This window comes from Hipposideros armiger, unplaced genomic scaffold, assembly GCF_001890085.2.
Source record: "Hipposideros armiger isolate ML-2016 unplaced genomic scaffold, ASM189008v1 scaffold_481, whole genome shotgun sequence".
NCBI classification, from domain to species: domain Eukaryota; kingdom Metazoa; phylum Chordata; class Mammalia; order Chiroptera; family Hipposideridae; genus Hipposideros; species Hipposideros armiger.
The window spans coordinates 793,069-819,062 of record NW_017731831.1 but is presented as its reverse complement, the minus strand read 5'-3'; the positions used below and the strand labels follow the sequence as shown (position 1 = coordinate 819,062).

The following is a 25,994-nucleotide window of genomic DNA, read 5'->3' as shown; positions in this document are numbered from 1 at the left end:
GGATTGTGAGTAACTTGGTTTGCGAGTGTTCCACAAGATGAGCAAACATTTCTAATACATTTTAACTTGGTAAACGAGCGATGTCTTGCAATACGAGGAGTTTGTTTCTGGAACGAATTACGCTTGCAAACCAAGGTATTACTGTATTTCCCAAGTGGGAGGGAGGAAGACATGGAATATACTGTCAAAAATTTCACCTAACCTGGTGTAATAAAAAGAACCCTGAGGGCCAGCCGAGTGGCGCGAAGGTTAAGAACTGGCTTGGGATGCCACAGGGCCCCGGTTCGTATCCCACATGTGAGGGCCAGTGACTCTGCCCTCTTAAAAAAAAAAAAAGAAAAAGAATCCTGAATGGTGAATTAGGAACTAAGGGTGCTAATCTGATCAATGCCTCCTAACTTGGGAACTCAGCCATGTAACTTCTTTTGGACTCAATTTCCTCATCTGTAAAATAGGAATATTAAAGTTCTATGCAGCTTTAGAATCCTAAACCTTGGATATCATTTCTACCTCTGATAATGAAGCTTATGGTAGACTTAGAATGTACCCTTTTAAAATAATTGTTTATTACCTAATAGCTATCCTGGAATCAAGCTAAGACAGTGTACTGCTATATCTTTAACAATTTTCTCCTCTCCTCAAGATGTGATATTATGGAGGTACATATCACTTTTTTAGAGAAGAATATGTTTACTCTTCTCAGCCAGTCCATTCTCAAGATGTACTTTCAAGGGACACAAATTCTGAGGAATAGAAATAGATGTTACACATGAAAGAATTAATTGGTCAAATATGTTTGGAAAAGACTGGATTAAAAGCTGTTAAACAGGTATTTTTACTTCAACAGGACTTAGCACAGCATTTAATTTGCTAATTTGTATTGAGAATTTTCTCAAAAGGTTCTAGCGATTATCTTTAAAAATCATTTCACCAAGAAGCTCTGTTCTCATGGAATGTCTTCCATGTTATTTGGAAGACCTTTTTTGAAATTTACATGTAAATTCTTTCCCTTCACTGGATTAAATCTCATTTTTACCTGTACGTCAGTGTGCATTGCAGGCCATGTGGAAGTTAAAAGTTGGCCAAGTCTGAGCTAATCATTGAGTTGCTCTTTCATTTCCATAGATCTTTTCTGTAGGTAAATATTGAGGCCCTGGGCTTTGACACATGGAATCATTGTATACTTTTTTCCCACCACTAACCATTTTTTTCCCACCACTAATAAGAATGTCATATATCCTACCTATTATACTATTTTTTTTTTTAACGAAAGAACATGTATTTGTTTTTCACGAAGACCTTATCTTGAGGACATAACTAAACTGTCACCTCCCCCGACTCCAACTTGAAGGGTTAGTACAGTGAATGTTATAAAGCAGGCATGAACAGTTTTTGAAGGAATGGAACCAACATTAACTGACAAAGAACAACTTCCATCTAAATAATCATAAAAATGTTTAAGGAAAAAAAAAAGGGGGTGATGAGGCTTTCAGATTGAACCAGATCCTCACATTTCACCTAACATATTCGATCCTGGCTAGAGTATATCACAGTGGAAACAGGATTACTGTAATACAGAACTTCCACTACAGCACGCTGTACACACCTGTATTCCAAACCCCCCTACCCCATCCCCTTATTGCTACTAACACAACTATTTCCCAGCCTGTTGGGCCTGCCGACGAAGGAGCACGTCAATCTTCTCTTTAATCCAGTCTTTGTTATAAGGCTGGTATGTCTGGGTATCAGCTTGGTAAACAAGGCAGGTGAATTGCCAGATCATCAATAAAATCAAACAACTGGCTGATATCATATGTGATAGAGGGGCTGTTGGGATTCATTCTCTTCAGATGTTCTTCATACATTTTACAGACGCCTTCCCTCATTCATTCCCAGATTCATAGTCAGCGTAAATACTTTCTTCTGGCCTCTTGGAGGGCTGTACCAGCAAAATGGTGTGAGATAACGCACCAAATGTTTTTGCTGCAGCCGCCGCTGACACAGCCGCGGCACGAGCTTAGCCACAATGCTGCCAGCAGCCAATCCCCACCTATTATACTTTAAAAAAGTTAGCTCGCGCAACATCAACAAAAATCAAAATCAAAATCATATGGTCATATCAGTAGATGCAGAAAAAGCATTTGACAAAATACAGCAGCCATTTATGATAAAAACTCTTAGCAAAGTGGGAATAGGGGGATCATATCTCAACACCATAAAGGCCATATATGATAAACCCACAGCTAACATCATACTCAACGGGGAAAAGCTAAAACCATTCCCTTTAAGATCAGGAACAAGACAAGGCTGTCTACTTTCTCCACTTTTATTCAGCATAGTCCTGGAAGTTCTAGCCACAGCAATCAGACAAGAAAAAGAAATAAAAGGCATCCACATCGGCAAGGAGGAAGTAAAATTGTCATTATACGCAGATGACATGATACTATATATAGAGGACCCCAAAGACTCCATCAAAAAACTATTGGAACTAATAGACTAATTCAGTAAGGTAGCAGGATACAAAATCAATACTCAGAAATCAGTTGCATTTGTATATACCAATAATAAACTATTGGAAGGAGAAATTAAGAAAATAATTCCTTTTACAATCGCTTCAAGAACTATAAAAACTATAAGACACTGAAGAAAGAAATAAAAGAAGATACAAACAAATGGAAAAACCTTCCATGCTCACGGATAGGAAGAATTAATATAGTTAAAATGTCCATATTGCCTAAAGCAATATATAGATTCAATGCAAGTCCTATCAAACTACCTAGGACATTTTTCACAGAAATAGAAAATGTAATCCTAAAATTTATATGGAACCAAAAAAGACCCCGAATAGCCATGGCAATCCTGAGAAATAAGAACAAAGTTGGGGGGATCATGCTTCCAGACATTAGAATGTACTACAAGGCTACAGTAATCAAAACAGTATGGTACTGGCATAAAAACAGGCACATAGATCAATGGAACAGAATAGAGAGCCCAGAATTAAATCCAGGCATATACGGGCAGTTAGTCTATGACAAGGGAAGCAAGAATTTACATTGGGATAAAAATAATCTATTTAATAAATGGTGCTGGGAAAATTGGACTGACACATGCAAAAAAATGAAACTGGACCACCTCCTTACGCCGTATACAAGAACAAATTCAAAATGGATGAAAGACTTAAATATAAGACCTGAGACCATAAAACTCCTAGAAGGAAATATAGGGTCTAAATTTGCAGACATTACCCTGAGCAATATTTTTACTGATATATCCCTGCGGGCTAGGGAAGTAAAAGAAAAAATGAATATATGGGACTACATCAAACTTAAAAGTTTTTTCACAACAAAAGAAACCATAAATAAAACAAAAAGGAAGCCTACTGAATGGGAGAAGATATTTGTCAACGATATATCTGATAAGGGATTAATATCCAAAATATATAAAACGCTCATGTAACTCAACACCAAAAACAAACACCCTATTAAAAAATGGGCAGAGGATACGAAAAGACATTTCTCTAAAGAGGACATACAGATGGCCAACAGGCATATGAACAAATGTTCAACTTCACTTAGCATTAGGGAAATGCAAATAAAAACCACAATGAGATACCACCTTACCCCAGTCAGAATGGCTATCATCAATAAATCAACAAACAACAAATGCTGGCGAGGTTGTGGGGTAAAAGGAACCCCGGTGCACTGTTGGTGGGACTGTAGACTGGTGCAGCCACTATTGAAATCAGTATGGAGGTATCTCCAAAAACTGGAAATGGAACTACCTTATGACCCAGAAATTCCACTCTTAGGTATTTATCAAAAAAAACCCAAGACATTAATCCGAAAAAATATATGCACACCTATGTTCATTGCAGTGCTATTTACAAAAGCTAAGACTTGGAAACAACCAAAATGCCCATCGTTAGACGACTGGATTAAGAAACTATGGTACATTTACACAATGGAGTATCTATCCCTCAGCTATAAAGAAGAAGGAAATCATACCATTTGCAACGTTATGGATGGGACTAGAGAATATTATGCTAAATGAAATAAGTCAGTCAGAGAAAGACAAATACCATATCATCTCACTTTATGTGGAATCTGAAAAACTGAATAAATGAGAAATGTAAACAGAAATAGTCTCAGAAACACAGGAAAAACTGAGGGTTACTAGTTGGGAGGGGGTGGGGATGAAGGAGAAGGGGAAGGGACGAGACAATACAAATTGGTAATTACAATATGGCCTCAGGGATAGAAAAGACAGTCTGGGGAATATAATCAATAATGTTGTAAATATTTTTTAGGGGACCAGTTGGACTCATGTCTTGTTAGGGAGACCACTTCATAGACGGTGTAGAGGCCTGACCACCACACTGTATTTCTGAAGCTGATGTTGAATAATATTGTATGTCAACTATAATTATATATACATATAGTCACGGGATATGGAGTAGAGAGTGGGAATGGAGTCAATGGAATTGTAATAGATAAGCATGATATCTGGGGTGAGGGGGCAGTGGATGGGGGCAGGGGTTGTTACTTTGTGAGAGGTATAAAGGATAACTTGCATTGTTCTGTACACCTGAAACTAACAAAAACAATAAAAAAATTAAAAGTTAGCTCAATGATATTAAAAGAGGAAATAATTTGAAACGTATAATAATAAACATGATTGAGGCATTTCACTAACTGCTTTGTGTGCATTATCTAATTATCATAACAACCCTGTGAGGATTATGAAACTGAGAGACTTAAAGAGACCATATAACTTTCCCAAGGTCACATCGCTATGTCTAAGGTCTACACAGCTAGTAAGTATGTATCCGGCCAGGATTAAAATCTAGGTCATATCTGGCATTACAGCCTGAGTTTTTAATCAACATGACCCTTTTTAAAGGTTTCTCAACTAACAGGGTATGTTGTTTGTTTCCAGAGTTATAATAACCCCACTGTTTTTTTGAACAGACTCTTGTAGAGAGGAAGGGTAGCGTGTTGGTTAAAAGTACAGTCTCCAGGGTCAGATTTGGTTTAGTTTTGCCTTGGTCACTTACTAGCTATGTGACAACTTTATCTTCAAATGGCGTAATAATGGCATCTGTTTCTTTGTGTTATGAGCATTATTACATAATACATGTATAATGATTATAACACTGTGTCAGAATCCGTTATTGTTATTATCATTACTATTATTTTAGTCATCCTGAGTTAAGGTGAGGTACAGACTTTGAAAGAAGATCCAGATTCTCTGGTTAGCACCACTAGCTTTGTGGCCTAAGACCAAACACTTAAAATCTTCCTTAACCTTTGACTCCTCTGCTGTAAAGTGGTGACAGTGCCTGCCCTTCCCACTTTCATTCGATCCTGAGAAAAATACCGTGTAAGAAAGCACTTTGTAGTGTGAGCTGTTGTAATACCATCAGATAATTTATTGGAAAAAGTAGTCTTGTCTTTCTACATAGATTTTTACAAATATCATCCAAGGGTAAGATCCTAGCTTCTTAATACATAAATTGGGATTATTTATTGGTTAGTAATAGATAGTGTTTTGTATGCTGCCTATTTTTAAAACTTTATTTATCGTTAAGATTTAGAAAAGCCATTGAATGTGCCTTTTACATTTTCCTGTAGGATGAAACTGTAACAATAGAAACCGTCTTTCCATTTGATGTTGCAGTTAAATTTGTTTCTACAAAGGTATGTCACTGTGAAGTATATTGGAAATGACTTAAGTTACAGAAATTAGCATAAAATAAAGTGGATTACTGTAGTTCCTAATGGCCCTTTTGTCTTCATTTGTGACAGTTTGAGCACCTGGAAAGGGTCTATGCTGACATCCCCTTTCTGCTGATGACAGATCTTTTAAGCGCCTCACCTTGGGCCCTCACCATTGTATCCAGTGAGCTCCAGCTTGCTCCTTCTATGACTCCAGTGGATCAGCTAGAGTCCCAGGTGGACAAAGGTGAGAATGTGGCTCATCCCACTTAATTAGCACAAGACAGTTAAGCGCGCGCGCTCGTGTGTGTGTGTGTGTGTGTGTGTGTGTGTGTGTGTGTGTGTTAGGTTAGCTGTGTAAAGTTAACTGTTTGATAAGGAAGGGATCTTGAGACGTATGCTCACAAAAGCAAATACATTTAGGATTAAGATAGATTTAGGATAATTTACCATTTGTCTGAGTATAGCTTATTTTTATAAATTAGATTTTTGCTACTGTAAGGAAGTTACTTTTTGACAAATGTACTTGAAAATAAAATAATAACAGCAGGTCCTCGAATAACATCGTTTCAGTGTTGTTTCGTTATAACATCGATGAGATGCCGTAGGAACTTAACTCTTATTTATAGCAATTAGCCTCTGGTAAAATTGGTTTCATCATATGTCGTTTTGCGTAAAGCGGTGATTCTGCCTTTACACATCCCTTGAGCCCAGCGTCTTGTCTCTTTCTCACTGCTGTCCTCATTTCCCATCTGGCCTTAGACATAGCCTGTGCATTGGCTGCCTCTTGGCCTCCTCTCCCTTAGTCTACCTTTCATATTGCTGCCAGAGTTTGAGCCCTCATAAAACTGTTCTGAATTTGTTATTCCTACTTTAAAGACTTCCATGACATTCGAGACCCTTCCCAGTGAGGGTCAGCTTACCTTTCCAGCTTCTTCTGCACCAGTCTCTCTACTTCCTTTTGCCCTTTCCCAGACTTCAGCCAAGCCAGACGTTTTACGTTCAGCAAGCATCACCCCCATCTGTTTTTGGACATGTTATTACTTTTGTCCAAAACTCTCCCTCGTCCTTTTCAACCTGTTGAACTCTCGTTGGCTCTTTAGGGCTCAGGTAAGCTTGGACCTTCCGTTCCTGCCAAGCAGGGCTAAGCCCTCGTCCGTCTTACTCCATGGTGTCTTGTACACACCACTGTTACAACGCTCCCCAGTCTGTTGTCTGGCTCCCCTGCTACACTGTGCTCCTTCAGAGCCTCTTCTTTTTATTGCCAGCCTTATAGTAGTTGTTTAATAAATGTTTGTTAGTTTAATGATAATGTCTACTTTGAGTCTCCCATTACTAGTTTCCTATTGCTGCTATAACAAATTACTGCAGTTAGTGATTTAAAACAACAGTTTTAGGGGCCACTTGGATAACTTGGCTTGTGGCTCCTTCTTCCATCCTCAAAACCAGCTGTGTAGTGTCTTCAGAGCCCTCTGCTTCCATTGTCATATTTCCTCAGACTTCCTCTTGTCCCCTCTTTCTCTTATAACTCTTGGGATTACATTGGGCCCAACTGAATAATCCAGTATAACCCCCCTATGTTAAGATCCTTGTCTTAATCACATCTATAAAGTCCTTTTTGCCATGTAAGGTAACAGTCACAGGTTCTGTGAATTAGAATGTGGCTATTTTGGGTGCAGGGGTGGCACTATTCTGTCTGCCACCTCCAGAAACATCAGCACAGATGCACTAAAAAAGTTATGCTTGACACATTAAAAACCACAACTTTCCTGGGTTATATATTTGACCTCAGTGTGTTAATTGTTAAGAAAGTTTGTGATCGTTGTAGTTAACTTCTTAGAATTAGGGAGGACTTTGGAAGAATTTCATACGAATGTTCCAGGTTTTTTAAAAAGTATCTTAAGAGGTCTAGATGGATGTGTTTTTTGTTTACTGGGCTACAGTATTATTTCTTAGTCTTTAAAAATTACTTAAAAGTAGTTAATTAAGGTAAAGATTGACCCAGCTTTTTTGTTTTAGAATTTTTTAAATTATGGAATTGGGGGATGGGAACAGCACTGGGGAGTTAGGAGATGGGGAACAGACAAGTTGCTGTCCTTTTGCTCCTCAGTCCAGTTGTGGAGGACGCTGCCGCACTGGCCCAAGTTGGCACCATCATTGCGCTCTTCCCCGGCGAGGCAGATCAGTAGCTGGCTTCTGGATGGCCGCTCACTGCGGCTGCTGGCTGCTCATGCTGGCTGCTGGCTACACACGGTAGCCCATGGCAACCCACTGCCACAGGGGCTGCAGCCTACGACGATGCCGGCGACTCACGGCAGCCCAGCTCCAGGTTGAGCTGTTGTTGTTCAGCATCTTAGCTGTGGAGGGCAGTGTTATTGGCCCTCATGTGGGATCCGAACCAGGGTTCTCTGGCGTCCCAAGCCAGCTCTTAACCAGTGTGCCACTCAGCTGGCCCGTTGACCCAGCTTTTTTCCCTTTCACTTCTGGTATCTACCCACAATCATAACTATTAATTTATCACAATCTTTTTCACTGGAGAACCAAAAAAAAAAAGTATTTAGGGACTTTGATGTTATTACAAAGTTTCACTCATAGAGTTGTTAGAGTTGGCATTAGATAGGCACTGTTGCCAGCTTCCATTCAGAGGAGGGTCATTGCAGGCCGTGACGTGTTGAAGGGGAGGGAAGGCTTGGCTTAGATGAGCTTTATCAGGAGATTTATTATAAAATTGACAAAAGGAAAGTATCCTTGCATAACAGGTAGGTAGCCACATTAAGCAATAATGAGGCAATATATGATGTGTTTCATTCAATAGTATGTGTTTATTCAGAGAAAGCCAGTGTTTTCTGGATCATGAAATGTTCCCTTTGGAGACATGGAATAATTTGGAGAAATAAAAATAATCACCAAAGGGTATTATTCTGACTCCAGACTTCTCCTTTTCATTAGTTCCCATAGGGATGTGTCACAGACATACAGATGCCTCACCTATTATTTTTATTACAATGGAATATTGATAGGTTAGGAAAAAAACACTGGATAGGGACTTTGTGAACTTGAAAAAGTCATTTAACATCTCTGAACCTTAGTTTCTCAGTCTTTGTAGATAATTTATCATAAGGTATTCTTTTTTTGTTGTATTACTTGGATATAAAACTCTCCTTTCATAGATGGAATTGCATAAGGATTATTAATATTCTTTCTCGTAGTTGTCTTACAGACTGGAGAGAGTGCTAGTGAATGCTTTTGTCTTCGGTGCCCATCTGTTGGAAATGTTGAAGGTGGAGTAGCAACTGGGCATTATATTATCTGCTGGAAGAGGTAAAATTTTGTCAGCTCTATCTTTTCTTCGTTATCTATGCTATTCCGATGCCTTTATTATTTGTCATTGTCATTTAATAGTTGGGAGCTTCTGTCAGTCCTCGCGAGCAGACTAGAAGTCTCATGCTATCACTGACCATTTGTCAAAAACACAAAGATTAAAAAAGAAAATTAAACTTTAATTTGTATTTGTCACAATTTGTGACCAATATACTGATGAAATTTTATTGAAAGTTATTCTGATGATAGCAACATTAAAAACATTAAGAGAAGCGCTCTTAATTGCAGTCATTGAATTGTCTACATAGAAAATCCAAAGGAATCCACAAATTATTAGAATTGTAAGAGTTTCAGCAAGGTTGCTGGGTATAACATCAATATACAAGATCAATTGGATTTCTGTACATCAGTAATAAAACTAAGCAATGTACTTATAAAATAGGTATCATTTACATAACAAAAATTATAAGATACGTAGGAATATATACTCATATGTCAGAAATGTATGTTACATTTATGGAGGAGATTATAAAACTTTAAAGGAAGGCCTAAACAAATGGGAAAGATACAGAATGGGTTTGGGTAGGATTTGGCTAAGATTTAATATTGTAAATTGTTCTATAGAGTCAGTTTCTTTTTCCAAAAATCTCAACAGTTTGTTTGTTTGTTTGTTTGTTTGTTTGTTTGTTTGTTTGTTTATTGTGGAACTTGAGACTCTTGATTCCAAAATTTGTATGGAGAGGCAAAAAGTCAGAAATAGTCAAGATATTCCAGAACTAGGCAAAGGTGCTTGACCTAAATTCCAAGACTTCGTATAAAGCTACGTTAGTTATCACTATGGTATTGGCTCAGGGATATGTAAATAAACCAGTGGAACAAAAGAGAGAGTCTAGAAATAGAGTCATAGATCCACACATAAAGAAGTTATAATTTACAGAGGTAACATTGTAGATCAATGGGGAAAGGATGAACTTTTATAATTGGCAGTGAACAGTTTGGTATCCATTTGGGAAAACATTGAATCTCTGCTGTATATTGTATATAAAAATTAATTCCAGGTATATTAAAGTTCTAATTATAAAAAGCAAAACATTACTTTTAGTAGAAAAATCAGAGAATTATTTTATGATTTTGGAGTAGGGAAGAATTTCTTTAAATAAGACACAAAAAGTACAAGCCAATAAAATTGATGAATTTGATTTTTTAAAATTAACTTTCTCAGTTTATTAAAAAATACATAAAGCTGAAAATACAAAATACAAACTGGGAAAAGTTATCTGCAACATGTAAAACTGACAAATTATTAAAATTCATGTCAAGAACTTCTACAAATCATAAGAAAAACACAAGTCTCCGAACAGAAAGGTGAGTAGAATACTTGAGGAGCCAGTAGGAGTGAAATAGAAGAAACTAGATGGCCAGTAAACATAGGTAGAGAAGGTCAGTCTTACCAGTAATCTGAGATTCAAACGTACCCCCACTAGTTTGGAAAAATAAAAAGGTTTACCGATGCAGTTTGTCAAAGATGTGGAGTAAAATTAGAACAATTGCTTCGGAAATCTCTTCAGCAATTCCAGGTAAAATTGAAGATGTCTATACTCTGTAGTCCTGGGAAAGGTCTCAAACATGCACATGAAAGATATATGTATAAGAATGTTCATAGCAGCACTGATTGAAAAAGTTAGAAATAAGCTAAATGTCCGTCAACAGGAATATGGATAAAATGTAGCAGTCATACAATGAAATACTACATATCACTGGAAGTGCCTGAACCAGAGCTGCACCTGTCATCCTATTGGTATTAAGTGAACAAAGCAACTGCAGATGTTCAGAATATGAACACATTACATGTATATAACATGTGAAACATTTAGGCTACATAATATAATTTGGAAAAATGTAAAACACATAGGAGTGATACATACCAAATTCCAGCTAGTAGTTACTTTTGGACGGCAGGGTTGGTGATGCAAGATGGAAGGGGTACATAGGAAGACTCAACTCTATTGCTATGTTTGCTTAGGCTGGGCATTACATACGTGATATTTCATGTGTTATTTTCATGGTGTAATTCAATTATTTCATAACTTAAAACAGTGAGTAAGGTTTATTAAAAATACGAAAATTTATAATTTTATTTTAAAAAACTAACTTAGTTTTCTTTTACCTACTTCTGAATTTACCATATTGATGTTTACCTTATATGTTTATAGGAACTAAATCAGCATTTGAAGGCTAATTATTCCATCATGTTACTGTACTAGTCTAAAGACATTATTTCTTAATGATGAAGGGTGAGATGCTCTTGCCTGTTGCTTTTGTTCTGTAATAGTTTGCACTTTGTCAGCTGTTCCACCTCTAGATATGAACTCTTCCTAAGGGCTTTACTTGGCAGTCAGATAGCTGCCAGCTGTCCCCTAGTTCCCATTCTGAGTATAGGGAAAAATAATTGACAATTTCATATTGTTACTTTATCGCAGTAAAGTTGAAATGCCACTATGTTTATTGATAGTAAAATATTTTTGGTTCTTCGGTCCCTGCTCTGTGCTTGTAGTGTATTTATAATGGTACACCTTAAAATAGTCTGGTGCTCATCCAGGAACTGTGCTCTTGTGTCATAATGTAAATCACTGCACTGCTACCTACACTGAGAATGCTTTACTGCCAAAGCACTGCTGCACGGTGTGCTTAGGGTGTAGCTGATTGACATTCTGGCGCAATCCTTACTTAATCACCCACTGAGACCACGCAGCAGCCTTGGGCTATGACATTGTTAATTGGAAATATTCAGAACGAAAATGGAATTCTAAAAGTTTTTCATAAAACCACTTCTGTTAATAAAGTTTTAGAAAATGGATAAATAATGTATATTTCCTTTGAAACTAGTTGGTGAACATCTACGTTCCCTGTTTTTGATTTATTAACTTCTTACCTAAAATGTGAATTTCAATGATGCCCTTTTCTGCCACAGGACCTCAGCCATGGAGACTGTCCCTGTCATCAGCACTGTCATCACTCTGCCGCATGTGATGGTAGAAAATATCCCTCTCCACGTCAACGCAGGTAACGGTTTTCAAATTTTACGTAATAAAAAGAATCCAGTAAGAATATTTATTTTGGCTTCTAAGATTTTTAAAAGCTTTTTATTATGAAAAATGCCCCATAATTACCAAAGTAGATTTTGACCGGTCTCGTTTCATCTGCACCTCTACACCCACCTCCTACCCCCATTATTTTGATGCAAATCCCAGATATAATTTCATCTATAAATATTTCAGTGTGCATCTTTAATATTAGTGGTTATTTTTCTAAACATAATCACAATACCATTATCATGACTTTAAAAATTGGCAATAATTTCTTAATATCAAATTCCAGTGTTGGAAGTTCCCTAGTTGACTCTGAATGTTCTTTAGTTTGTTCTAAGGTCTCTACATTGCAGTTGATTTATGTCTCATATGTTGGACATCTGTAGGTTAGGCAGAGTTCCTCTTCTCCACTGCCACCTCTTCTGTCTGCTCCTCCACCCCCACCTTCCTTCCTTGCTGCTGATTTATTGAAGAAGCTGAGTCTTTTTTCCTATAGAGTGTCCTACAGCCTGGATTTTGTTGATTACATTGTTGTATCATTTTAAGTGTTTTCTCTGTTCCTATAAATTGGTAGATCTATAGACTTGATCAGATTTAGGTTCAAGTTCTTGGCAAGAATATTTCATAGTTAATCGTATGTGCCCCTATCATTCCCTTTTGAGCCATGGTTAATACTTAGGAAATCATTTAGAGATTTTAAAAATTATTCCAAAAATATAATTCAGCTCCTGATAGCTAAGACTCTTTCTATAAGTTAATCAGTTTTAGAAGGAGAGTTTCATTCTTCTTAGCCAGTTTTTATAGTAATCCCATGGCTATTGTTCAATTAAAGAATTTTCTTATTTAGCAAGAGGTCAGTAATATCATTAGTTTAAATAAGCCTGTGTCTATAGATTGAGATTTATTTACAAAAAGAACCCATAAATGGTGAAAAATTTTTTAACCAAGAGAATTGTATCATCTTTCTCTGCAGATCTGCCATCATTTGGACGCGTCAGAGAATCGTTACCTGTCAAGTATCACCTACAGAATAAGACTAACTTAGTTCAAGATGTGGAGATTTCCGTGGAGCCCAGTGATGCCTTCATGTTCTCAGGCCTTAAACAGGTACAGCTCGTATCTTAGTAGGTTGCTTATGTAGACACAAAAGTGTGGCCAGAAAATGAAGAGCTGTACATTTAGTTTTTACAAATAGGCTAATATTATTTTGTTAGTGAATTTTTAGTCACTTTTAAAGATTAAGTACAATTTGCTATAGAGGTGGATTAAATGGGCAACCCTTTTCATATTGAGCACACACATATAGGTTCTTTCTCCATATAAAACAAGAGTTCACAAATCCTTGGCATATAAGAGAATTCCTGAAAATTTTAGATTTCCCTTTTATTACTAACGAAAGTGTGTGTGTGTGTGTGTGTGTGTGTGTGTGTGTCTCTCTCTCTTTGTCTTTTAATTTGAGGCCTGGAGGCATGACTACCCTTTTTAAAAGTAATTCTTTGAACTATCAGTAAAATTTTTCAGAGATTTTGATCTTGTATAGATTTACTTGTCTTTGATACATTTAGACACAATTTTGTATCTGCACACAAAAATAAATTATTCAGGTGTTTTGATTCATCCATTCAAATCGGAGGTGGAAAAGTTCATCAGGTTTTTGAGTGGAACATATGCGATCAGGCAGAATACTGTGCTCCACTGTCAAAGTGATAACAGAGACAACCCTAAATAGTCAGTAAATACTTTTTATTAATGGGGACATAATTAGGGGAGCAAACGTGTCGTAACACCTAGAAGTACCTACTCTGACTAATCACCTATGCTGCGCATACTCTGAGTGCTGTATTTGTTGTTAAATGCAAAATAGAATTATATGTGATATATACTGTAAGTTCACGCACTAATTTAAACTTGCATATTAAGTATAATATTAGCTATAATATGTTGGTACACACATGCATGTATTTTCTTCAGCACATCATGTACTTATAATGTACTCATTTGCAAATGAGTAAGCTTTTCTTGAGAGTCCTGATCTTTTTCACATATTCACTTAACAAACAATTAGATACTGTAAGATACCAAAATCTTACAAGTTTGTGTTCTTTATTCTAAAGTATTGTTAAAAATTTCCAAACATCTTTTATCCCCTGAAGTTACTTACCTTACCACAGAGGTAAAATCCCAAAAAGAAAACACAAGAAACAACTAGTTTGTCTTATATTGACATAATGTTTACAAAGATACTTTTCTATAAGTTATCCCATAACATATTGTGACTGTAACATCTACCTGGTCTAAGATGCAGAAAATATTGATCTGCCTAGTGTTTTCATTTTTAAGCTGGTACAATTTACCTTATAGATCTTCATAGAAACTGAGAAATCATGCTTGTATTTTTTACACATGTATTATCTGCATGGTCCTAGCCTCATACTAATTCAGCCCTACATTTTAGAATCAGCCTGGAAGAGGGAGAAGGAGAGAGAATATTTCACCAGAACGAATTGGGTGTCTAGTCATTTGTAAATAATCTGGGGGTGATAACATAGAGGTATTGCAAGTATGTATATTTGATTATCTTTCTCCATAAATGTTTATGATTTAGATTCGATTACGTATCCTACCTGGCACCGAGCAGGAAATGTTGTACAATTTCTATCCCCTAATGGCTGGGTACCAGCAACTGCCGTCTCTCAACATCAACTTGCTTAGATTTCCTAACTTCACCAATCAACTGCTCAGGCGTTTTATACCTACCAGTATTTTTGTAAAGGTAAGGCTTAGAAATGTTCTGCCTTTTAAATTTACGGTCTTAAAAAAAAACAAAAGATGTTTTTTTATGTAAACTTCACTAAACAATATTTTGAAACTAACAGTGATAGTTTTGACTTTTATTATATGAATTTGGCAATATTGATACTCATTTCTATAAAGTTACTATTGTTTTATAGAATCTAATCACAAAGATTTTTATTCCCTTAGGTAAATAATGATTTATCATTCTAGTATCTATCCTTAAACTTGTTTTTTCTTTAGTTTTACTAAAGTATGGTTTTAAATTGTAGTTAGTTTGTAATGAATTTTTAAACAAAATGTACTGACTTTCTAAGTATGATTTCTTAACTTTCCAAATTCTCTCAGTTTAACTGTGTAATCCTGGATTTGGCTCTTTTCTGAAAACAATCAGCTACCGGAAACTATACTCTGGTTTAATGTTTTGATTTCTTACAATGATTCAGTTTCCACCTTCTTGCAGTAAAAGGCTATGTAAATGGTCCTAATGGGTGCGAGTGTGAATTGGGCCACCTGAGAGGTTCGTTTAGCTCAGCGCTTCACGTCCGATGAAGCCACTCTCGGTGCCAGAATTAAGGCTGTCCGCCCTGCTAGTTTCAGTTCCGCTCAGTAACTCTGGTAGATATTCATGAATATACATGAATCCTGTGTGCCCTCTTTTATTTTCAGTTAATACCTGTTTTAGAATGACAAGTTACATTGCTCAGTATTCCCTTTTTTGTGTCTGTCAAGTTTTCGGGAGCTGTCCCTAGTTTATGTAACATGGAATTTGGTAAACTATAAATTAGTCTGTGTTACTGTATTCCTCATAATCTTCCTAGCCTTTATCTTTCCAGACTTACACACTTTTTTTGCATATGCCGAAAAATCATTTTATTAACCCCTCCAAGCTCCTATGCTATGTCATGCTTTTAAATTGTAAAAAAACCCAAAAAACCCAAACTCATAATTTTAGATCTCTAGTGTTTAAACAGTGACTTTTTTTTAAGGGTTTATTATTTTTTTTTAGCAGTTTTCGCTTCACAGCAAAATTGAGAGGAAGGTACAGAGATTTTCCATATACCCTCTGCCCCAACACAAGAGTGGCTTTTAAACATTTCCACCTGATCACATTCTACAAACATTTTCCATCGCCCTTCCTCACTGCTGTGTCTGAGGTCACCGGCGAGGGAAAAGTCTCGTGGTGGTTGGGGAGCGCTAGGGGGTGGTTGGTCTCTAATGTCTTTTTAGCTATTTGACCTTCTGAAGTTTAATGTTTCTAAACTCAGAAGTACGGCTGTACGCAATGTGCAAGTGTGTATCAGTGTACAGACTTGGTCATATTTTAGCTGTACAAACAGCTTGCTTGAGATGTGAAAGAGCAGATCATATTGAGAAATCAGGATTTCGGTTCTGTCCATTAATCTCTTTCATTCCTTTTCCCATAGCGCTCAGTCCACCCAACCTTGGTCCCAGCTGATGCTAGCTCAGTCTTCAGGTTTTCTTTCACAGTAAACTTCTTTTGGTTAGTGTTTAAACCCATAAGGGAAGGTTCCAGAAAAATAAACACTCATAAGTTTTAATATAATTAAAATGCCTTTTTCTAACTGCCATGATCTTTTCTCAAAATACAAGTACCACCTTCTGGTAACTTGACTTCTGTCGGGAAAGTTGGCTGGATTTCTCAGACCCAGTTCCTTTATCCGTTGTGGAAACTTATAATTAAAATTGTTTCACCTGTCACACTAGGGACAGTGCATGAAGATTACCCTTTCCCTACTTCCTGAATAGTCATTGACTAAAATGCTACATCCCATCACACCTTTATTAAACTTCAGGGCTGTATGGTAGCCACTAATCACACGTACCTACTGAGATTTGAATTAAAGTTAGTTAGAATTTAATTTAATTAAAAATTTAAAAAATAATAAAAATAAATAAATAAATTAGTAACTTTAGTTGCGCTCGCCACACTTCAGATATTCAATAGTTCAGTGTGACTAGTGGCTTCCATATTGGACAGCACTGATATAGAGCATTCCATCATCACAGAAAGGTTGCTTTGGACAGTGCTGGCCTAGAGCAAGGTTGGGTCAATGATTTTCTTCCTTTGAAAAATAGATTTCAGTTTTCTGATTGCATGCTGTACTTGTCTGCTGCCCCTGTTTGTAAAGCTATGCTTGATAAGGATTTAACAAGGTTCAGCCATTGTTCTGTTTCTAAAACTGAACATCCTCTCCATCAGTACTAAAAGATTACATGAAGTGTAAAAGACCAGGCACCTGTTCTTTCATTCATTCCGTCCCTGCCTCGAATGTCGGAGACCTAACTTACATATGCATACGTGCATATCATCCTGCATGCATGCATGCATATGTACACTCATACAACCTCACAGCAATCAAACTGAAAGCGGAGAGCCCTCTTCACTGCCTCAGAGAATCTCACAGGAATCATTCTGCTTAAAGCGTACCAAATGACTTTTGGTGGTGAGATTGTAACACTGTTCTTTTTCAAGTCCTGAACACCAGCTCTCTCATGCTTTCCCCACAAAGGTCTCCTAGTATACATCTGTATAATAAAACAAAGTTATTTGCAAAATTTCATTTTTTTAGCTACTCTGGGGTGTTGCTTACATGTCAGAATTTTTACACCTAAAAGCAGTTACAGTACCTTTTATTCATTCATAGCCTTTACTTTCTGATGTGATATTTTAAATTTTTTTAGTCAGTGACCTTAGAGCAGCAGTTCTCAACCTGTGGGTCGCGACCCCTTTGGGGGTCAAACGACCCTGTCACAGGGGTCGCCTAAGACCATCATAAAACAAAAAGATATTTACATTACGATTCATAACAGTAGCAAAGTTACAGTTATAGAGTAGCAACGAAAATAATTTTATGGTTGGGGGGCACCACAACATGAGGAACTGTATTAAGGGTTTGCAGCATTAGGAAGGTTGAGAACCGCTGCCTTAGAGAAAGGGAAATTGTTTTTATCTGCTGCTTCTGTCCTTGCAGTATTCATTGTTAGATATCCCACAGTTCATTGTGAATCACTTTCTCTCAGATAAGAGATTGAGAGACCTTTTTGAATCCCAAGGAACTTATCTGTCAGAGCTTGAGACACAGAAGCAAGAGAATAAAACAATTACTTAAGCAGAAATGGTCATAGGTTCCCCTTCACATGCCCTCCGTGATAGATTGGCAGCAGCTGCTAGAACACCGGGTTACAAGGGAAGTAGTGACTGATGTCTGTGCAGGGCCAGAGGGAATGGACAGCCCTAGGCACACAGTTTCCATCCCCACGTTCAAGTGAAGAAGGAGAATAACGTTTTGATACTTGCACGTGTTTCTTTGTGTGAAACAGTTCCAAGAATTTAAAAATATTTTCAAGCAGTAGAGCTTGTGTTGTCACTGTTATTTTGTAAACCCCTTTTGTTTTCCCATTTTAAAGCCACAGGGTCGACTCGTGGATGATACTTCTATTGCCGCTGCATGATGTTCAAGACTGGTCCTTGGCGGCTGTTACAGAGAAGTTGGACAGAACTATATACGTTTTTCGTTATGAACTGTAGCTTTGGTCATGGCAAAAATTAATCTTTTGTACTTTTTAATGGATGTTATACCAACTATTCAGAGGAACTCATTCTTAAAGTATTAGGAGAATCCGTCCTCTCTAATAGTTTCACTAAATAAATATTTGAAATCTGTCAGTGTGACACGAAAGGATGTCCGACCATTGTTACTTTTGAAAGTCATTTTGTGAATAGTAAATTCTTGTAAAAGTAAGTGATTTGCCCGTGCAATACCAGAGGAGAACGAAGCATCCCAGTGTGACTCGACAAGGAGAGGAGAATGCACTGTATCTGCCCAGTAAAGTTCTGACTTCCCAGGAGTCCCTTGTAGGTTGGCTGAGCAGGAGATAATCCATCCTCAGAAATTCATTGTGTGCTCACGACATGTACACAGGAACTTACAAGCAGTTGCATGACTGATACGGAAAACTTTCAGAGTTTTCAGCAAAGCAATCTTAGTTGTCTAAAACATATCTTTCTTACCATCAAAACATGTCAGATAGATTCAGCTTGCAGCCAAAATGCGGATCATTTGTGGAGCAGGTTTGTATCTGTAAGTGTTAATAAGATATTTATCTGTAAGGGTCCAAACTGCAAGGATCTGGTTACCGTCATTATTCCTAAACAAGTTTTTGAAAAAGATGCAAGGTCAAAATAAGAGCTTTTCGTTCTGTTGTGCAGTTTGAAAAGAACTATTTAAAACTCTTGAAAAGTCATGTAAATAAAAATCATATTGTGAAAATTTTCTTAGTTAAAATATCTTAATTTAAAATTACTGGATTTCCTGGAAAATTTTTATTTAAAAGTGTAGAAGTTGTAAAAAAGGAACTAATGATGTAAATAAATATGTTCTCTTTCAAATATGCCTGTATATATCTTTTATTTATTTTGAGTTTGTTTGATTTCAGTTCTGTGAAAGAACTTTTACTAAGAAAAAGGTATAGGGGAGAGCAGTAGATTGAATTTTTTTTTAAAATGTCTTTCACATTACTTGAAGGAAAGATTTTTTTACTTTTGCTTTAAATCAGCCGTTTCTTTCACGCCCATGTTATATCTCCACCCAGAATATTAAAAGCCTTCCAGTTGATACTCTCCATAATAAAAGCTGTTAAGAATTCTGAGTTGTAATTCCATGTTAGCATTGCAATGAGAGAGCACTTTTAAGGAAAAAACACAGCAAATGCAAAAGTTAAGCTCACCCTTTTAATAGGGAGGGTCCATGAGGTCCCAACACACACCTTTCTGAAGCTTCCCTTCTTGACCTAAAGCCCCAGAAAAGGCACCTAAAGTGTCCCAGCTCACAGTGCAAACAATACTTAGAGAGAGAGGGGTTGTGTCATTTAATGGTAAAGTTAATTAATAGTATAATGACTTGAGAAGCAGTTAGGTGCGATATTAGTGATTAGAGATCGTTGGACAAATGCAGGACCCCCAATACAAAAGTGCTTGTCATCTTGCTTATGGATTTGTTTTGAAACGTATCTTAACTAGTGATACTCATGCCATCATGTGGTGTGAACTCCGTAACCATCTTTTTTTATTTGAGCAAACTGTCTCATACACTACTAAAGAACTGCATAAAATTCACTGAGTATAAAACCCCATGTTTCTATGAAAGAGAAAATAAATTCATAGTTTAATTATATTCAGGTTTTCTTCAAGGATCCAATTTGTGAGAAACGTTCCCTTCCACTCAGTTTACTTAACGCCTGGAGAACAGAAGAGAAAGTGATCACAAGGCCTGACGCGTGTGTTATCAGAGCGGGAAGCGCTTCCGCATTTCAGGGTGCATCTACCATGCAGATTACAGGCTGAGAGATTATTTAAATTCTGTTTTCTCCCCAGTCATTGAAAGAATGCAAAACTCATAGCAGCCTTGAACTTGATTTTTCATTTATGGAACACACCCTTATCCAAAATGTATCAGCATGCCTGGCGAATGAAAACTTGTAACTATTATCTTCATTAGCTTAGTCAGGATTTCTAAACTATGTGTGTTTCCCGTATGAAAATTGCCAACATTTGTTGAGTGCTACAGTGTGCCAGCTGGGTATGTTTTTACCTCATTTGATAACTAGTAAAAAGCCCAGTGTGGTGTAGGTACTGTTACTATCCCCATTTTAAAGATGTGGAAACTGAGGCACAGAGAGGTTAAGTAACTTTGCCCAATGTGGTTATCTATTACTACAAGGTAAATCATTCCAATACTTAATGGCCTAAGACAACAATCATTCTTTTATGGTTTCAGTGGGTCAGGAATCCAGGAAGGGCTTAGCTGGGCACTTCTGGCTTGGGCTCACTCAGATATTCCGACAGTAGCTGGAGTTTCTCGAGCGCCTACCATGGGCTGTTGCGGTGCTGGTTTCTACAGCCATGAAGGAACCGTATTCCTGAAGACCCAGGGGTCGATAGGAAACACTGCCATGTCAGCAAACCACTACAGTGAGAAATGCAATAGATGTGGGTACAAGCCTGGTGGGCTGGTGGGATGCCTGGGATTTGCTTTCAAATACTCCAGGAAACAAATACAAAAAAGCAAACCAGGTTAGGGAAAAATGGATAAAACAAGATTTGAAAAATAAAGGTGGGTAAAGGGCGCCTGGGGGGCTCGTTTCACTCTACTTTTGAATATGTCTGAATATTTTCATAATAAAGAAAGCAAGACACACGGTAGGAGCCACCATGGAGGTGATTATAGGGTGTGGGTGAGGAAGCAGCAGTGAGGTAGGGCTTTCTGCAGGAGTGATATAGGAGCTGTTTTCAGTCACAACAGAATTATTCTGTTTGTCTTGTATGGGAATGCATGTCCATCATCCTTGAACAGATAATGTCATGTGAGCTGAGTTTTGGAGGACATATAAATGTTTGTAAAATAAACAAATCAAGGAGGAGCATTCGAGGTGATGAAGGCTATGCTGGCTGGCATCCATCTCTGCCAGCATGGTCGCATGCCAAGTACTCTTAGCATAGACTTGTCCACTGTTGATCAAGCTAGCATTGTCTTCCCTACCTGAAAGGTTCATATTCAGTGATAAGAGAATTAGAGGGGAGTGAAACTCACTTAAAACTGAAAGAATGCTTGCTGCTGTCACCACCACTCTTCCAGGGGAGCAGGGCTTTTTCTGTTGGAATTCGAGGAGTTAGGGATGAAGCTTGTCTTCTTTTTAGCTTTGTAATGCTCATCAGATTGGAGAACTAGAGTTTGAAAAATGTTTGAGGTTGGGTGATAACAACCATTATCTCAACAAAGGACTGAATCCCCAAAGCCAAATTTAACGGGGAAAAATAAGTCCTGCATTCGAGATGAAAGATTTGACTATTTAAACACGGGACAGGAGGAGCTCATGATTTTTTTTATCAGAGGTGCTAGTAGCTCAGACTACATTGACAATATTTTCTCCACTTCTGATTGCCACCCTTTATTGCATTTTATTTTTTGTGAAAATTTCCAAACATACACAAAAGTAGAGACTAGGACACACTTCTATGCTTGTACTCAGCTCCAGTAGCCATAAATAATTTGCCATCTACAATCTACGTAGTCTTTTTTTTTTTTTTAAGATTTTTACTGGGGAATTGGGGGATGGGAATAGCCCTGGGAAATTGGGGGAAGGGGAACAGACAAGTTGCTGTCGTTTTTTTTGTTCAGTCTAGTTGTGGAGGACGCTGCTTCACTGGCCCAAGTTGGCACCATCATTGCGCTCTTCCTGGGCGAGGCAGATCAGTCGCCGGCTTCTGGACGGCCGCTCACTGCGGCTGCTGGCCGCTCACGCTGGCTGCTGGCTACACACGGTAGCCCATGGCAACCCACTGCCACAGGGGCTGCAGCCTGCGCGGTCGCTGGTGACTCACGGCAGCCCAGCTCCAGGTTGAGCTGTTGTTCAGCATCTTAGCTGTAGAGGGCAGTGTCACTGGCCCTCATATGTGGGATCCGAACCGGGGCCCTCTGGCGTCCCAAGCCAGTTCTTAACCACCGTGCCACTCGGCCGGCCTTCTACATAGTCTTATACCCATATCAATTCCTCGCATATAATTTCACCCATATATAAAAGGAGTGTTCAAAAACAGATCCATACTACATTGTTAATAAATTACTAATATTTCCTTAAGATTTTCTAATGTACCACGCATATTCAATTTTCCTGATTGACTAAGCAGTCCTTACAGCTGGTTGGTTTGAATCAACATCCAAACAATGCCCATCATTATATTTGTCTCAAGTCTTTTTTTAAAGTTTCATTTAATATAGAACAGTCTCTTCCCCCTTTTTATCCCTTATCATTGAATTGTTGAAGAAATGGAGTCCGTTGTCTTATAAAATAGCCCACATTCTTGTGTTGGCTGATTGCTTCCCAGGGTATCATTGAACTTGTTTATCCCCTGTATTTCCTATAGATTGGGGAGTTAAGAGTTCCAAGCTTGCCTGAGCCTCTGAGTTACTGCCTGCCTTCCTGCCTTTTTGTGGGTTTATTTTGTAGCTACATCTCATAGGTGATATGCTACACATCCTATTGCCACACACAGTGTCCGGTGGCCTCACCTGTAGTACTGCTAAGTTTCATTAATGGGTTTAAAGGGTGACAGCCTAATCCCTTTATTAGTTCAGCTGAACTTCCATCTGGCAATTGGATCAGTTACCAATTAGAAGTTGCAGAATATAATTTTAAAATGCTATTCTGCATTTATTGTCTAGAATTATTTTGTATAGAAACTTTTTCCCCCTCCTCCATTAGGTTTATTTAATTAACCTAAAATATAGTTACTACAGGAGAGAGGGAATTTTTTATAACTTAATGCTTCTCTTTATAATTTTCAGAGTAATGAGTTGGTGCCTTCAGCTAGCTCTAATGTTATTCAAGAGCTTTTGCCTTGCTTTGCTTTGTTTTCATCTCTTTCCTCCCTATGCTTATGAAATAATCATATAAGTAAAAGGCAGGAGTACAGGAATGCCAGGTTGGTGTGATGGTTTTCTGACATGTTTGGTAGCAGCTGTTGACTTCTCTAAAGGAGACCAGCGCCCTCCATCTGGCTTCTCATGAACAGAGGGCTACGTATGCCACTGCCCACTTGATTCAAGTGCCTGGTTTGAAAAAAAAAAAGTTTACAAGGAATCTTCAGCTGTAGAGATAAAGCCAACAAGACACTTTCTACAAACTGATACAGAAATTCACTCCTGCAAACAATCAACCAACCATGCACTTTTAAAAATCTGTATTATAGATGCTCCAAATGATTGCCTTGGGAACATGGTGCAAGAGCCTGACATGAGGGAAAGATAAAGTTATGTTTAATAGATGTATTTCTTATTAATGCTTTGGAAACAGGTAATCATTCAATGATGGATTTTTTTTCAACACACACACAGTTAAAAATTATTCAGGACACTTGTTAAGGAGGGTTAGGCAGATTTTATTCAAAGAGGGTTACTGCAGTGGGGTTTTGTGGGGGATAGCGATGGGACTCAACTCTGACAGCAACAAGGACAAGTGGAGGTTTATAGCCAAGGAACAGGGAAGGGGGTCAGCGGACAGAAAATTGTCAAGAGGAAACATCAGAGGCAGGGGGATTCTTGCTGAAGGCAAGCCAGGGTGATCGGAGCGCAAGGGTGGGGATTGCTGCCCAAACGTAGCAGGATTCTTGCTCAAATGGGGTTCTCCAAGAAGAGGGGGAGACTCAAGATGGGTCCTAGTGGAGCAGAGGGCTCGGAGGCGCCTGATTCAAGTTTGCTCAAAGGAGAGAGTCTTGGTCAATATACAGAACGATTAACCACAACGTTCTATTTTTCAGGTTGATAATTCCTCCTTCAGGTATTGGAGTGTTTACTGTTCTGAAAGTCAAGTTTGAGCCCCCTGGTTAAGCAGATCCTTTCTTTTCGAGGATGGCTTCCCTCTCCCTCATAGAAAATGAAAGCAGGCTACCCCTTTAGAGAGGCCGGCTGGGCGAAGCTCCCATGCGTGAAAAACACTGTCTCACCACCCAGGGCGAGGGGGGGATGACTAACTGACTCCCAGTTCTGCGGAGCAGAAAGAAATTTCCAAAGTGGTCAGACAGGCTGGGTGACTTCAGGACAATAAGCCTTTATGTTTTAAAATAGGAACCCAGCTGCGAAGGAAAAGGTTTTCGCGTACTTAGCTAAAAAAAAAAAACCTTTAGAAGCCTGTGCTGGTTGAGTGCGTCCCCCACTCCCGCCCTGGAGTGCAGCTCTCTACCCACAGGCCCCAGGGCCATGCCTGCTCCGCTCGCGCGTGGGCCGCGGGGTGGAGGCGCGGGGTGGCCCGCTCATCCGCCGGCCGTGGCAGCACCGCTGAGTTCTGGCGAGATCACAATCCCCTAACCGTCTCTGAGGCGCACGCTTGCGCAGCCGATGTCTGCCTCTGTCTTAAATATGATGCAGCATCTTCTAGAAAGCTGGCACAGCTGCAGTTCTCAGAGAGGCATGATCCCCATGGCATTTCCGAGGCATAATGCAAAATGCCTTCTAAAGATTTTGCAAAGCCCACCTAGGAGGTAAAGCAGCATTACATTTACCGTTCCTTTCCAGAAGAAAACATGGTCCAGAAAGGGTAAGGGTGTGTCTAGCTTAGAGCCTCCCACCTTCTGAAGGTGTCCTAACACTCTCCCCTTGCAAGCTCCCCTCACCACTATCCGCCTCAGATGCCAATTGACGACAAGTGGGAAACTCTGAATTCCAGACGACAGCGACCAGGGCATCTGAAAAGCAGGCAAGGCGATGAGCAGCCAGCGGGTTGCAAGCAAGGCCTCCTGGCAAACTGGAAGCCTCTGGCATTTCCGCTCCCAGAGCCGAGAGAGCTGCCTGCGTGGCTGATGCCAGTATTGCCCGACCCAAGTCCCTCCTTCATTCTTCTTTTCTGTTTGGTTTGGCAAATCTACAGAGCTCAGTGGGGCCTGAGCCTTGACAGACAAATCTTTCTTTGTAGGAAGGGCCCTCCTCCTTGGTGAAATCACCTTTATTCTGGATATATAGTTCTGGCCATATAAAAATACTTAATAACATGGGGAAACGGTCGCTATATAGCGTTGAGGAAGAAAGCAAGTTATAAAACAGTATGTGTAATATGATTTTGTTCTGTTAGACAAACTAAAACAAACACTACACAGACACATACCCAAAGGAAAAAGACCAGATGTATATATACCAAACTCAATTTTTTGGATTATTGGGTTATAGGTGATTTTAATTTTCTTCATCTTACCTGTTTAAAACTGTTTTCTATAGTCAATGTGTATTTTTCTAACAAGAAAAAATGATAAATATTATTTTTAAAAGGACTGTCTCATAGCACCCGTGGGAAGAGTCAGTGAATGGGTCCTGTGCACTATCTTGTTCCTTAGTGACCTGTGACAGTCACCCAGGTCAGGTGTGACAGCTGTGTAATGTTCTAAGATGAGGATGTGATTATCCAGTTTATTATATCCCTGCACTGAATTCTCTCTTCTTATTTGGGAAGCTCTACTCCGAGGAGTCGCACTAGTAATACCAGGGGTGCCAAAAAATTAATTGTA

At 38.5% G+C, this 25,994-nt stretch overlaps 1 protein-coding gene and 1 pseudogene across 1 annotated transcript in view; one reads left to right on the top strand and one right to left on the bottom strand.

The window, feature by feature from the left end:
• The window catches only part of TRAPPC11 (trafficking protein particle complex subunit 11), a 47,361-nt gene extending 28,026 nt beyond the window's left edge, over positions 1-19,335 (top strand). Inside the window, exons 24-30 of the mRNA XM_019666960.1 lie at positions 5,631-5,696; positions 5,805-5,961; positions 8,924-9,035; positions 12,007-12,098; positions 13,098-13,231; positions 14,730-14,897; positions 18,350-19,335. Coding sequence (XP_019522505.1) covers positions 5,631-5,696; positions 5,805-5,961; positions 8,924-9,035; positions 12,007-12,098; positions 13,098-13,231; positions 14,730-14,897; positions 18,350-18,394 — 774 coding nt within the window. The 3' untranslated portion in view covers positions 18,395-19,335. The remainder of the gene's footprint in view (positions 1-5,630; positions 5,697-5,804; positions 5,962-8,923; positions 9,036-12,006; positions 12,099-13,097; positions 13,232-14,729; positions 14,898-18,349) is intronic.
• On the bottom strand, positions 292-2,689 carry LOC109395691 (enhancer of rudimentary homolog pseudogene; annotated as a pseudogene).
• Positions 19,336-25,994: the final 6,659 nt, after the last annotated feature.